At 41.5% G+C, this 16,403-nt stretch overlaps 1 protein-coding gene across 2 annotated transcripts in view; it reads left to right on the forward strand.

Annotated features, from left to right (window-relative positions):
• The window catches only part of zbtb20 (zinc finger and BTB domain containing 20), a 43,780-nt gene that overhangs the window by 17,493 nt on the left and 9,884 nt on the right, over positions 1-16,403 (forward strand). For both annotated transcript variants that reach the window (XM_046317543.1, XM_046317544.1), the window contains 2 exons: positions 8,523-8,708; positions 11,826-13,355. In XM_046317543.1, coding sequence (XP_046173499.1) covers positions 11,846-13,355 — 1,510 coding nt within the window. In that variant the 5' untranslated portion in view covers positions 8,523-8,708; positions 11,826-11,845. The remainder of the gene's footprint in view (positions 1-8,522; positions 8,709-11,825; positions 13,356-16,403) is intronic.

Here is a 16,403-nt window from a genome sequence, read left to right on the forward strand (position 1 = left end):
TTAGGAATGTGGTGAAGTAATAGTTGTCAAAAATATAAATAGTAAAGTACAGATACCCCCAAAAACTACTTAAGTATAACTTTCAAGTATTTTTACTTAAGTACTTTACACCACTGAATTAGTCCTATTCAATAGTGGTGTTGGCATGTGAAGGAACAAGTTGATCAAGAAGAACGCTTACGTCCACTTTGTGCTTGAGTAGCAAGTCACATTGGGCTCCCTAGTGGCACAGCGGTCTAACGCACTGCATCTCAGTACTAGAGGCGTCAATACAGACCCTGGTTCAGTTACAGGCTGTATCACAATTGGCCCAGCATCGTCCGGGTTAGGGTTTGGCGGGGGAGGATTTGTTCTTAACTGACTTGCCTAGTTAAATAAATAAAATATGTTGGCTACACTGCCCCCTGGTGGAACATTAAGTGTTGACATCACTACTGAAGTCTTTTAATATGGCCATTCAAACAAACTACTCTTTACCTTTGTTATCTCATGTGTTATCTCACTGTGTCCATGTGGTGATCAGGAGATAGTTTCTCATTATCTCAAAAATATATTTTGTTTCAACGGCCTTTAAAGACTTACGTACGTTAAACATTTTGGGATGCACATTTCTTAACACAAACATGCAACCAAGCGGGGTGGGCTCTTGTGTGGCTACGTCGAAGACACTCATTACTAAGACGCTGGATTGTTAGCATTTCCCATAGGAAAACATGTCACACTTAGCCGCTATGCTAATACTAGCCGGGCATGTACAATTCTACCGGATAGCTACGAAAGTGCCATAGACAAAGAAGAACAGCTTTAGCTAAGATCTGCATTATGTGCATGGGGGTTTTCCCCACTCTGAACATTGGTATCCATGCACCTGTCAGTATCTCGGTTGAATACTTATTCAATACTTATTGACTCATGACTTTCAGCTTTTAATTTGTAATTAATTTGTAGAAATTTGTGTGTAGGCCAGTGACAACAAACAAATCTAAACGTAATCCATTTTAAATTCAGATTGTAACACAATAAAATGTGGAAAAGAACAAGGGTTGTGTATAATTTCTGAAAGCACTGTATGTCACAACCAAATGGGACCTTTAATTTAAGGCAACATCTCTTCTAATGTATGTTATAGATTGATGCATAATGTAACTTCTCAGTAGTGCTTTTATTTCTGAGTTCCTAATCTAACATTTTGTTGTAATTTTAGTCAGTCATATCAACAGCCCCACCCTGCCTTCATTTGGTAATCTGAGGGATGGACCAGGGACATGTAACCACCGTGGCATTCATAGATATGGATGCATGGATTGACAGTGCTAATGATGATTTTTAAACCATCTTTGAAGCTATACATTGTTTTCAAAGACTCAAATTACCAAAGAACATTAACAATAGAGTAAGATGACCTTAGATTAGAACATTACCTAACCCTCAGGGGTCGTGCGGGGGCAATCATTACCTAACCCTCTTTTTGTTGGGGGCGGGGGTGGCAATCATCTCATTTATCATTTATGAAATCATCCTCATGTTTTGAGTGGTGGTATTGCTTTGACTTAAATGGCCTGTAGTATTGGCACGTACTGTACCAATCACTATACCTTTATAAACATGCCAAGTGTGTATGTTTCAACTTCGTTTTGGCCAACACGTTATTAAAATTAGAAACATTTGTAAGGAATGTTAGGCTACAGAGCACATCACGACAATGTGGCCTTATTTGGGGGGTATTTTTATATATTTGAAGCTGTGTGTAGGCGTTTTGTTAATGTTGTTTGATAGATTTTCTGACATCAGAGTTCATATGCAGACCAAAGGTTAATCAATTAAAACCTGAGACTGAGTTGTTGTTTTCCAGTATGGGTGCATTGAGTGTATTATCAGGTCATTTTCATGTTTATAGTTAATAACACAAGGGCTTGATTTTAAACCACTCAACTGTAATAAGAGATGTAGTACTGTATATTGCTCATTAATTTAATTACCCAACAGAATGTTGTTGGGAGAAAACTGAACATTCAATTGGCAATAATTTATTCAGATCAGAGTGGCATTTGCAGTATTGTTCAGATGTGGTATACAAATTGGCGCAATGATGTGCAATGTAGCTCCCTGCGGTGAATGAATAGATGTAGACCTATGTGTATTTTGTTATTCAAGTTATTCAAATCATTTTGGAATGTATGTGACATTATAGAGAGGCTGTGATGAAACAGTGAGCCTGCTGCTACTGGGTTTGACCTCTGTCAAACTGTACCTCAGCAACAATACTGGAACAGAAGAAAAAGAATAAGTCTAAATCACACTTGCTACTCTTACGATATTTGTGACTATAATTGTTTCATCTGGTGTGAAAAAGTTTTGGGGCAATTTCGTCAGTGTTCAAATACTTACCCTACTATTCATAAGTGTTGAAAGCTGACCCATTTTTTAATGCTTAATTTTTGGCAGTAGAAATAACAATCGTGATGAAATGATGGTTGAAGAAGATTGTTTTGACAGATTTGATAGATGTCCTTTCACGTTACAGTTATTGATAGTATTCATGTGCCAAAACAAAAAGTAGCAAAACACTGCATGCTGCGTTGATGTCTGTTTTCTGTTAACACTAAATAGAATCAGAATAGGCCAGAATATCCTTCTGAATGGTACAGTATGCACAAAACAATACACATCACAGATTATTCATCGCCCAAGGAAACAAATGGGTTGGTTCATTTCCATTAAAATCCCTCTGTAGGCTCACATGTATCAAGGAGAAAATATATGCTTGTGGTGTGTATTGTAAGTCACATTTGCATATTCAAGATGTATATTATTCACATGGCTAACATCGTCTCCTTTCACAAACCCGCCTCTCATCTCTGTCCTCAACCCCAACCCGCACCCCCACCTTCTTTTCATTTTCCCCCTAGATTAAACTGATTTCCAAATTTGGCGCAGTATTCTTCATGAGGTTGCCAACTAATTAAGGCAGGCTAGGCAGCTCTGATTAACCTGAAGTCAGACTGGTGATGCTGCTCTCTTCCCTTCTCTCCTCCTTTTTTTTCTCCTGTGGTCTTTGTTGTGGCAGCAGGGCATGGCACTGGCAGTCTGGAGCATTGTGTCTGATTTCTAGCAGACGAACTGACCTCTGGGGACTTATTGACAGCTAACTCTACAGAGAGGGACACAGTGCAGTACAGGGAGAGAGAGCGAGAGAAAGAGAAAGGGAGAGCTGTGGAAAGGCTTGGGGAAGATCAATATCAGACACATAAATACATTATAATAGTATAGTTTGATTCCCTCTGAACAGGGATGAAAATACAAAATTATACAGATTTGGCAGAGGCATAAGTAGTGGAAGAAAATGGCTGCCTCCAAAAAGGATCTAATTAATTTTGAAGGATCATCATCAGCCCCTTTCGTCCAAGGCAGGGGAGGGAGGAGGGAGACCCCTGGACTGATTAGCATTCACTGCAGGTAGGAGCTGGCTGCTGCTCACCCACTGTGTCACAGCTAAAATGGAATCACTGTTGTGAGTGGCAGTCTGGGCAGCAGAAGTCTGCTTCCCTTAGTCTGCTCCTTTGTGCCCCGATTCACCTCACTTCAACGCTCAGGCAGGTGGATTTACATGTCTAGATTGCAACTGAGACCAGGGAGGAAGTAAATATGCTTGTGTTGTCTAAAACTGGCCCTGTAGAGGCCTTTGTCATCAGGTCACCATAGAATGACACTAACCTGACGTTAACACACTATTAAACCTGCATTCACTGGCTTTTGTAAACTAGTGCAATTTCCCTCTTGATTTCAGCACTTTGTGACACTTAAAAAAAAGAACTAGAAAAAGGCCCCTTAATGTTCTTTCTGTTATTTTCCTCAAGTGAAGAGGGAGTGAGGGAGTGAGGGACTGCATACTGTGCGTGTATGTGTGTGCGTGATGAATGGTACAGCTCTATGATGTTCTTTATTATAGAATGTACAATTGTACTTGAATTCAAATTCTATAGGAATAGGTCTGACATTTAGTTGCTCAGTGTTGGGCAATGGGCATACTGTGTAGGCAGTGTATGCACATAGAGGTTAACCAGTGACTACGGTCCTGGCAAGTGTGCTGACACATTCAACTTTATCAGGGGTCCGCAAGGCTAGCTGCTGGGATCTTATTGTGATTGTATGGATTATTAGGGGTCAGAAGACAATTTAGGGTGTTGCGTTGGTTTGTTCCAGCTGTTGCCACGCAACACTCAAAATCTTTTCAGTTGCATAGCAATTAGGGGTGTGAACGTTTAAACGTTTAAATGGAGTTGGGATCCTTAACGTTAAGAAAAAAATCCCTAACTGAAAAACAATGTTTTTTCGCCCACATAATTCAAATCACAGTGCAGTTATAACAAAACATGATTTTCCATGCTATAGCCTAACTAGACTATATGGCTGTAAAGGCCTGGGGAAAGTTGTGTCATTTAAATAAAACCAGAGAGGAAAAGGAAAACTTTAAGCTACTTTGGTGAATTTGCCAGGCATGCAATACAATTAAGATATTGCGAGATGCAGATTACCAAGACATATCCACACGGTTCTGTCTGCCCCTCCTCTCTCTCCCTCATGCTGGCCAGCCTGCTCTTTCTTTTCGTGAATGACACTAGTGTGTGTTCAGTCTTCGGTCTGTTGCGTGTAGAAAATCCTAGCTTAGGCTATTCATGAACTGATACAGTATATTCGGACCAGTCTAGCGAGCACTGTGTAGGCTACTCTTCGTTGCAGAGTGGGTGGGGGTGTTTTTGTCTCATAATATGAAATTACAGCAGGTTACCGGTATACTGTAGCCTGTATCAATTACCCTTTTCAGATATAATGGTATGTGGCCCCTTGAAAGCACCCCGGCTACAGCATGTTTGCTTGCCTGTTAGGGCAGGAAATACTACGGCTTCATAAACGCTGACACAAAACCCTTCTCTGGAGACATGAACGGCCTTTTACTTGTCTGTAAAGTAACGCCGCTTCTGAAGCGGGACTAACTTTCATCACTAAGCAACCAGACCTGTCAATCCTAGCCTGCCTGCTGCCCGAGCACAGACCACTCTTTCCTAAAAAAGTATTTTAAAGTTACCATAATTTACCATTAAAAAAACCCTTAAACAACACAGCTGAACATCAATCAGCAATGTGTATTGTTGGCAGGGAAACAATAGAACATTATATGCCAGGGCAGAATTCTACTGTCTGAAAAGATACCGATGCTTCTGATGCTGCACTTTTTGAAATTGTCTTAAAAGTGATCAATTATTGACATGCTACTGTAGCAGTGTTCTATGTCTGTAAAGGTTTGTGGTAGATATAACTTCATTGCCCGGCCCTAGTGGTCTTACATACGTAATAGGACCATTATTCTGCATTGTGAATTGACGTGGAATTGTATGTTTTTTTCTTCTGGTTTAAAAAACAAAAACAATGCAAAAATTCTAGTTTAAACATTAAGAAAAATGGTCCACTTGTCACATCCCTAATAGCAATGGCTTCAGACTTATTTCTTAGCATCATTGGAAGGTGTTTTGCAAAGTCCCTATATATTAAAATAATATGGCTGGTGGCGTAGTTGGTGAGGCTAACCAAGGCTTGTTTCTGTTGAGCTGTTTGACCTAAAACCACAGCAGTGGCTCGTTATGGAAACATGGAGCCATTTTGTCCAATATGGAAAACAAACAGCAACACATGCTTATAGCTATATTTACTGTGCCTCAAACTATAATTTGATAAAACAATAGAGAAACAAACATTATTCATGGCGGGGAACACAACTATTGGCATAGAGGGGACGCTGTATGTCAATCTTCTGTGGTGTAACCACAGGCATTTGGTTGTTAGGAAACAGGTTGAAGAGGTCCACATTTCTATATTTTATCTTTATTTTAACAGGGAGTCCCATTGAAACTAAGAATCTCTTTCGCAATGGAGCACTGCATATATTCTACCTGGAACCCTTTTGGTTCCAGGTAGAACCCACATGGGTTCCATGTACTGTATAATCCTTTCCACAGAGGGTTCTACATGGAGCCTGAAAGGTTTATCATATGTGGACAGCAGAAGAAACGTTTTGGAACCCTGGTTGTACGTTACATTGTGTTTTCTTAGTTTATGATATTTTGTTTTTCCAAAGGTTGTATCTGACTGTTCTGTGCATCTACAGATGTAGGATCTTAATTTGATCACCCTGTTGCAGGATAACTTTCCTATCAACCCCCCACAAAAATGTCCAATCATTATAATCCACATAATAATTCATATTTCCTGTTGCAGCTGTATTATTTTCCTGCTGTAGCCAACTGGCTCAAATTAAGATCCTACATCTATACAAAGCAGTGTTTAATTACATTAATCTGGCTGGTCTGCCAGAGGCATAGGCCTACTAATACAATGGAAAGTATGCAAGGATAAATAAAGCCCTTTTTAGAAAAATAAATATCTATGCTCAGAGCAGACTGGGAAAGATAACCAAAAGCAGAGAATACATCTGATGAATAGATAAAGGACATAAAGCATTAATGGAGACAGTTCAGTATTCATTAACGTCACATGCTATGTCTTGTTTGTCTGTTGCAGTCATTACCTTTTGATTAGTCGCTCTTAAAGTTAATACAAGTTGTTTTACTTGATGCCAGTACATTTTCTCAGAGTCAAATATTTGAAAGGTTCCTTGGAATGATTAAAATGGTTGTTGGTTACCCCCTCTACTAATGTTTACAGTTTAATCAAGCTTAGTGCTTTAACCAAGGAATAGTCGCTTCAGTAACAGCTAATGGGGATCCGAATAAAATACCAAATACATGATATTCCTACAGTATAGTGTATGATCATATTCATAAAGATGATCCAGTAAATAGATTGCAATATATGAAAGACACATGGCAAGAAAAGGGAAGACAAAAAAAAAAAAAATAGGAACGGTTCAAAGCAAATATGGGTTTTTATCCTTTAGGAAACTTCATGATATAATCAGGTTTATTTGAATTTGATATATGGAAATTTCCTCCATTTTGTGAACAGTTGTGAGGACCTACAGTACAAACCTGAGGATGCTCACATCATCTACAGTTGGCCTTTTACAGTTTATGGCCATGCACACATATGTATGGCTTAGAGTCTCTGTAAACCTGAGAATCACACCCTGGGTGTCGTTAAATGCCTTTTTGTGTTTCTTCAAGAATGCCTTGTGTTACAGTATTTCTCAGTTGACTGTTACTGATCGTAATGTCTTACTATGGTGCTGCATAGTAACCCCATGTTGTCTATTTTAGTTTCGATATACAGTACCAGTCAAAAGTTTGGACACACCTACTCATTCCAGGGTTTTTCTTTATTTTTACTATTTTCTACATTTTAGAATAATAGTGAAGACATCAAAACTATGATATAACACATATGGAATCATGTAGTAACCAAAAATGTGTTAAACAAATCAAAATATATTTTATAATACATTTGACTACAGACCCGGGTTCGATCCCAGGCTGTGTCGCAGCCGGCCGCGACCGGAAGACCCATGGGGTGGCACACAATTGGCCCAGTTGGCCCAGAGGGTTTGGCCGGCATGTCCTTGTCCCATCATGCTCTAGCGACCCCTTGTGGCGGGCCAGGCGCATGCATGCTGACTTCAGACGGCAATAGTACGGTGTTTCCTCCGACACATTGATGCAACTTGCTTCCGGGTTAAGCGAGCAGTGTGTCAAGAAGCAGTGTGGCTTGGCAGCGTCGTGTTTCGGAGGACACATGGCTCTCGATCTTCGCCTCTCTTGAGGCCGTACGGGAGTTGCAGCGATGGGACCAAACTGTAACTACCAATTGGATATTGCGAAATTGGGTAGAAAAAGGAGTAAAAATAAATAAATAAATATACATTTGAAATCACATTCAGTACTGCCTTGGCACACACATATATACACACACACACACACACACACACACAGTTGCAGTCCTTTGTATTGGAGAACAATCCTTTCGCCCTTGTTGCAACCTTTTATTCAAATAAATCAAGCTCCTGAGTCCTCTCTAGGCCCTCTCTAGGCCCTCTCTAGGCCCTCTCAAGGCATGTTGTAGACTTTTCTGGTCTCTCTCAATGCTTTTCTGATAAATCTATGAGATCTTGAACAAATGTATATAGCCTTTGACCTTTGTACTTTTATTCAGAACGGGAAAATATGATACAGTATGAGGAGTATAATATCTTTGTGGGTAAGTCAGACTAGAATGTGGAAGGATCTCCTTTGTAGGGTGTGGTTCACTGACCAGTAGTTTAGATAACGACTGAAAAGAGATTTGGCCCTGTGACCATATGATTTCTAACCTTGACATATAATTGGCGGTCAAGTGTCCACTAGAGTAAACTGCCTTAAATTGGTCTAGAAGGTTCACTCACTCTTTACCTTGGAAATTATAACACATCCAGATTGCATTGCTCACTTCATTATCTATGTATGAAGGTTAGACACCAAAAAAAAAAATTCTCAGTATGAACATGTTGATTTATGAATTTTCTCTTTTTCCCCCAGGGTGGTATTGAAGAGACCACTGTGGCCGTGTGGCAGAGCGACCTATGATAGTGGCAGCAGAGAGGACTGAAGGGACAGCCTAGGACTGGTCTTTCCATAGCCACCTTCACCAGCAACCTGTAGCAGTGTGCCCTGTGCCTCATCACCAGCCTCACACACATCTTCCCAACAAAGAGTCATCTGACTGTGAGTATATTTCTGTGGTTGGTCAGTTGGTCAGTCTGTCGGTAGTTAGGCTACTCTGGCCACTGTATCTCTAGCTACATGGGTGTGTTTGTAATTGATTTATAAATATATACCCAAGCTGTCCTGCTGTCACAGCATGTTGCAGACATCCCATGTTTCTCTTTCTGATTGTATTAAGCCTAATGGCTGTGATTAGAGGATGTTTGTTTTAATAGGTTTTTTCCCAGTTTTATATATTATAATGCTTTCGATCAATTGTTTTCCCAAGACTAAATAAAACTAAATGGTGTTCATTAGTTCTTCCCTTGGTTTTGATAGCAAGTCTTATATAAAACATGAAACTAAATAGACATACTGTAGATTCAAGGCTTCTATTTTCTCTGGCAGATGGTCAAAGGTAATCACTTGAACTAAAAGCAAGGCATGGCCATGAATATACATTATACATTATCTAGGAAGATCTTGATGATTGTGTTTAACATTAAAGGGAAGATTGGAGAATTAGGTTGCTGTTAAACATTCGGATTGATTTCATCCTTCCAACTAAAAGTCCCAATACGACATATCACTTTACATTTGTATTTTGAGAGAAATGTATATTTAATCCGAATTTGACCGAGGTCATGTCAGAAAAGCGTTCGGATAAGTGACTTTAAGAGAAGGACACAAGTGAATACACAGCAGGAGTGAGGCCACTGTCCACATAAGATGGTAAGGACCCCCATCATACCAAGTACAGCATTTCTCATACAGTTACACAAAATCAAGATAAACCTTATACCATCATAGTAGACATTGAAAGTCTATAACCAAACTGGCTAAAACTATTGGCCAATGGTAGCTCGCTGCTAACCTGAGTGCTAATGTTACTAACGTTATTAGCAGCAGTAACAGTAAATCCAGGTATAGTGGCTAACACAAACATTGGCTACCATGATATCCTGCAAGTTTTATCGGCCAAGAAAGATCAGGCAGTACAGCTAAAATAAAGGCCTACCTTGAAATAAATAATGACATTAATCCGATTGGTATTTGACCATTAATTTCTCAAAAAAACGTACAGTGTTGATGGGTCTTGCTTGCTAGCTAGTTAGCTTATTCCATCCCCAAACACCATGTTAGATCTGAGTGGGCCAGTTCGTTTTGCATGGCCCAGTGCACTTAGATAGCTGGCTATCTTCATTTTTTATAATCTACTAACAAGATAACATGACAAAACTCTTTGGGCACTTTAGTACCTACTTCCCCGATTAGCCTCCATCACCAAAGCCACCAGCCGGCTGTTCCTTTCTTGCCGTCAAAGCTGCATTGTATTGTTGGTATAGGAGTTTTTGATGAATGTAATTCAAATTGCAAAAATATTTTATCCACTTTTGCATAAAGACCGTTTAGATGGAATATAATCAATCTACGTTGTTAGATTTTTGGAATATATTGTATATCATGCCACTTTTCATTTACGATTGCATAGGAGAGAAGTCTGATTTAATTGTAGTTTTACTGCTATTGCATATGATAATTACAAGGGTGATAGTAGTGAAAGGGGGTCGGTCAGGTGCTGTAAGAATAACGTGTGTGTGTGTGTGTGTGTGTGTGTGTGTGTGTGTGTGTGTGTGTGTGTGTGTGTGTGTGTGTGTGTGTGTGTGTGTGTGTGTGTGTGTGTGTGTGTGTGTGTGTGTGTGTGTGTGTGTGTGTGTGTGTGTGTGTGTGTGTGAAGGTGTGTGTGTGTGTGTGTGTGTGTGAAGGTGTGTGTGTGTGTGTGTGTGTGTGTGTGTGTGTGTGTGTGTGTGTGTGTGTGTGTGTGTGTGTGTGTGTACAGTATGTACCCAGAGGGTAAAGGGGGAGGTACTGTATAATAGACGTGGTTTCAAGAACCTCTGTGCTCTGGGTGTGGGTTATGTGGATGAATGAAATTATGTAAAACATATACGATTGTATGAACAGGTGTTCAGTCTTACAGAAACGCCATTCATGTTTTTATAAGGACAGTATAATGTAGAGGCTGTTTGCTTGAGGGCTAATGCTAAATAATATTTAGTGATTTGATACTTGTTCTGCTATCAAAGTGGTTAATAAAATATGTTATTATGGTGAAATGGTAGAAAACCAATTTAATTAATCTAGATTCCATGTGTGGAATGACAAAGCTATTGGATGCCATTGTCTTTCATTGTCATATCCAGTCTTTTCAACTGATCTTCAAATGTCAGCTAGAAAAGTCAAGCATTATTCAACAAGTCAATTATATATTGTCTTTGTAGCATTTTGTTAATACTACATTTACATGTCTAAGAGGAGCTTTAACATTGCATGAATTGAGAGCAATACTGTTACGCTTGGAATATAATGGAGCTATCTTTGAAGATTTGTTTGGTTGCTGAGACAATTTGTAGATATGAGTTTCAGGTACAGTTTGTGTTCAGGGCAGCCACAAATCCATTCATGAGGATGGCCTAAACATTGTCAGAACAAATTTTAGCAAAGGACTCTGGCACAAATACCAGCTTAATTTGTGTAATGTCCCAAAACTTGGGAGAGCAGAGGTAAGATAGTTAGGGAGCACCATCACTGAGCACGCAGGTGGACAGCTGATAAACTAAGCCTAATAGTTTAAACCCAGAGCACCACCTACTGGGGGTTTAGAGTCTCAGAGAAAATCTACCACCAGACTTGTAAGATGGGAACAAAACTAATGAGATGGGGATCCATCTTGATTGTCTCTTTCGCTAAATCGCACAACAGATCCTTTGTTGTGCAGTTTTGTGGAGACATTCATCCAACTACTAACCAGCTAGCTAGTTTACCTTGACTAATTTGATTGTTTCAATAACAAATGCCAACATGTTATGAAAATAAGATGACCACTGAAATGTGAGGAAAGCACACGGGGTGGATGGAGAAGGTCATTTGTTGAAATTGATTCAACTTGGCATTTCTGTGCTAAATATCCTGATTATGTCCCTGCAGTGCAGCTATGTTCCATCTTAAAATGTATTTGATAATCATGAGCATTTTTTTTTTGTATTAGATTGTACTCATCATGTGGCCCACATTTTTACTTTCTAAAGGTTTATTAATTATTTTTAAAAATGAAGCCTTTTTTTCTTCTGTGTCCAGGTGACATCTGTTGCAAGGGGATGACCGAGCGCATTCATAACATCAATCTCCACAACTTCAGCAATTCTGTACTTGAGACCCTCAATGAGCAGCGCAACCGCGGGCACTTCTGTGACGTGACTGTTCGGATCCATGGAAGCATGCTGCGAGCCCACCGCTGCGTGCTGGCCGCTGGGAGCCCCTTCTTTCAGGACAAGCTGCTCCTGGGCTACAGTGACATTGAGATCCCCTCGGTGGTCTCGGTGCAGTCCATCCAGAAGCTGATAGACTTCATGTACAGCGGAGTCCTGCGGGTGTCCCAATCAGAGGCTCTCCAGATCCTCACTGCTGCCAGCATCCTGCAGATCAAGACGGTCATCGATGAGTGCACCCGCATCGTGTCCCAGAATGTGGGCCTGGCCGGTCCAGGGGGGTTCCCTGTCAACCCAGGGGACTCTGGGCAGGAGACGCCCCGGGGCACACCTGAGTCAGGCACCTCTGGGCCCAGCAGCGATGCAGAGTCAGGGTACATGCAGGCCACGTCCCAGCAGAGCCTTGAGCGTGCGTACACATCGCTGTACTCCTACTCGGGCCTCTCACTGCAGAATGGAACCCGTGAACGCTCCCACTACGTAACCAGTATGACAACAAGCTACGACCCAGCCCTTAGCATGCAGAAGGACCAGCACGACCAGGACCCGCCGTGGATCACCCGCATCCATGAAAGGTCACAGCAGATGGAACGCTTCCTATCCACCCCTGAGACCACCCACTGCCGCAAGCAGCCCCGACCGGTACGCATACAGACAGGAGGCATTCACATAAAGCAGGAGGCAGAGGATGAGTACAGCTGCTATGGTATGGATGAGTGCACAGAGGACACTGACCACGTTGAGGGTGTGGAGACTGAACCGAAGGGTGAAAGCTTTGACTCAGGGGTAAGCTCCTCCATTGGTACTGAGCCAGACTCCGTGGACCAGCACCAGTACCCCGTGGGCTTTGGGAGGGAAGGAGGTGGAGAGGGGACCCCAGTGCAGATTGAAGTCGATGACTCCTCCCCAGAGCAGATTCATGAGACGGAGGAAGGGGGCACATCCCACAGCACTAGCGACAGTAACATGTTGCAGCCCCTGCCCAACCCAATCATGGCCCAGTCTCTGCCAAGTGCCCTACTCTATATGCGTCAGGTCGAATCTCACACCAGCAATCTGAGGATGCCGCTCACCATGACCAGCAACACCCAGGTAATGGGCATGGCTGGCAACTCCTACCTGCCCACTCTGTTTCCCACACAGTCGGCCAGCAACAACAAGCCCTTCCTCTTCAGCCTGCAGCAGCCCATGGGAGGCCAGCAGCCCCATTTTGTGTCTGGGCCTACCCCTAGTATGCCCCCATTCCCTCAGCAATTGACGGTACAGCAACAGGCAGCGCGGGAACAGCAACAGGCGGCCTCGATGGGGCAGGGGGAGAAGAAGCCCTATGAGTGCACTCTCTGCACTAAAACCTTTACTGCTAAACAGAACTACGTCAAACACATGTTTGTGCACACTGGTGAGTACACTGGCTCCGTTTCAAATCATTTCCCTATACATTTGCAAACATAAAAGACAAACACAATGAATCATTATTTTAGTTTAGATGTAGCAATGGAATTTTTCAAAACTAGGCTGAGACAAGGTCTCTTTCACAGATGAGCCCTCTATACACATCAATACACATTAAACACATCAATATACACTATACACTATACACATCAATATACACTATACACATCAATATACACTATACACATCAATATACACTATACACATCAATATACACTATACACATCAATATACACTATACACATCAATATATACATCAATATACACTATACACATCAATATACACTATACACATCAATATACACATCAATATACACTATACACATCAATATACACTATACATATATTATACACTATACACATCAATATATACATCACTATAAACTATACACATCAATATACACATCAATACACATTAAACACATCACTATACACATCAATATATACATCACTATAAACTATACACATCACTATAAACTATACACATCAATATACACTATACACATATTATACACTATACACTATACACATAAATATACAAATCAATATACACTAACACATCGATATAGACATCAATATACACAACACACATCAATATACACTATACAAATCAATGTACACATCAATATACATTATACACATCAATATGCACTATACAAATCAATATACATATCACAATAGAATATACACATCAATATACACTATACAGATCAATATATAAACCAATATACACATCAATACACATATCAATATACACTATACACATCAATATTCACATCAATGTACACTATAGACATCAATACGCATCACTATGCACATCAATATACACTATACACATAAATATACACATCAATATACACATCAATATACACATTAATATACACGTCAATGTACAAACCAATATAATATATAATATATATACACTATACACATCACTATACACAGATATGTAAACACTATACACATCACTCTGCACAGCAATATACACTAAACATGTCATGCAGGTGAAGGAGGACCCAAACGCGACTTAACAGAAACAGAGTTTATTAATGTTCAAAACCGAATAACTGAAATCCTCTAGATTAGTAGAGGGGAAAACAACTGGAGAAGCGGCCACAGACTGCAGGTCGCTTCGGGTAGGCGCAGGCCGTAGTCAACTGAGACACCTGCTCACACGCAGCGTCTGAAGAAGGCACAAAACACGACAGGACAGGGTGATACACAATCACGGCAAAAAACACGACAGGACAGGGCGAAACGCAATCACAGCATCGTGAATACAATGCAAGGAACCGACGGAACAGGAACGGATTACAAAGGAATAAATAGGGAATCTAATCAGGGGAAAGGATCGGGAACAGGTGTGGGAAGACTAAATGATGATTAGGGAATAGGAACAGCTGGGAGCAGGAACGGAACGACAGAGAGAAGAGAGAGCGAGAGAGTGAGAGAGGGAGGGGGAGAGAGAGGGATAGGAGGGAAAGAACCAAATAAGACCAGCAGAGGGAAACAATAGCATGGGGAGCACAGGGACAAGACATGATAATAAATGACAAACATGACAGTACCCCCCCACTACCGAGCGCCTCCTGGCGCTCTCGAGGAGGAACACTGGCAGCAACGGAGGAAATCATAGATCAAACAAGAAAGAACCCAACTCCTCTCCTCAGGACCGTAACGAAAAACGATAAAAAGGGAAACTAGGGTACTACTCTAAAAAAAATGAGAACTAGGGACAGACTGAGACACAGCAAGGGCAGGGACAAGAACAGGAGAGATGCGATGGCAGGGAACAGACTGATAGCAGAAGCAGAAAAAAATTACCAGACTTCTTCTGCGCGCAGTCTGAACACGCAATATCCTGACACCATGGCAATAGACGCAAGAGTGCCTCGAACACCGGGATGACCAGCTAACTTGGCAGAGTGAGCCCACTGAAGAACAGCCAGACGAGTGGAAACAGGAACGAAAAGGAGGTTACTAGGACAAGCATGTGCAACCTGTCTTTCAATTCCCCAGACTGTCAACCCGACAACACGCATAAGGAAGAATCCCTCGAGATCAGTACCACAGAAGAACTAAACAGACGGGATAAGGCATCAGGCTTGGTGTTCTTGCTACCCGGACGGTAAGAAATCACAAACTCGAAACGAGCGAAAAACAACGCCCAACGAGCTTGACGGGCATTAAGTCGTTTGGCAGAACGGATGTACTCAAGGTTCTTATGGTCTGTCCAAACGACAAAAGGAACGGTCGCCCCCTCCAACCACTGTCGCCATTCGCCTAGGGCTAAGCGGATGGCGAGCAGTTCACGGTTACCCACATCATAGTTGCGCTCAGATGGCGACAGGCGATGAGAAAAATAAGCGCAAGGATGAACCTTATCGTCAGACTGGAAGCGCTGGGATAGAATGGCTCCCACGCCTACCTAAGCGTCAACCTCGACAATGAATTGTCTAGTGACGTCAGGAGTAACAATAGGAGCGGACGTAAAACAGAAGATCAAAAGCTCCCTGGGCGGAACCGGACCATTAAAACACGTCTTGACAGAAGTAAGAGCTGTGAGAGGGGCAGCAACTTGACCGAAATTACGAATGAAATACAAAAGCGCTGCAACTCGACACGTGACCTAACGGGCCAATCACTGACAGCTTGGACCTAATCCATCTGAATGCCTTCAGCGGAAATAACGGAACCGAGAAAAGTAACGGAGGAGACATGAAAAGAGCACTTCTCAGCCTTTACGTAGAGACAATTCTCTAAAAGGCGCTGTAGAACACGTCAACGTGCTGAACATGAATCTCGAGTGACGGAGAAAAATCAGGATATCGTCAAGATAGACAAAAACAAAAATGTTCAGCATGTCTCTCAGAACATCATTAACTAATGCCTGAAAAACAGCTGGCGCATTGGCGAGACCGAACGGCAGAACCCGGTACTCAAAATGCCCTAACGGAGTGTTAAACGCCGTTTTCCACTCGTCCCCCTCTCTGAT

The sequence above is a fragment of the Oncorhynchus gorbuscha genome, linkage group LG20 (assembly GCF_021184085.1).
Source record: "Oncorhynchus gorbuscha isolate QuinsamMale2020 ecotype Even-year linkage group LG20, OgorEven_v1.0, whole genome shotgun sequence".
NCBI lineage: Eukaryota > Metazoa > Chordata > Actinopteri > Salmoniformes > Salmonidae > Oncorhynchus > Oncorhynchus gorbuscha.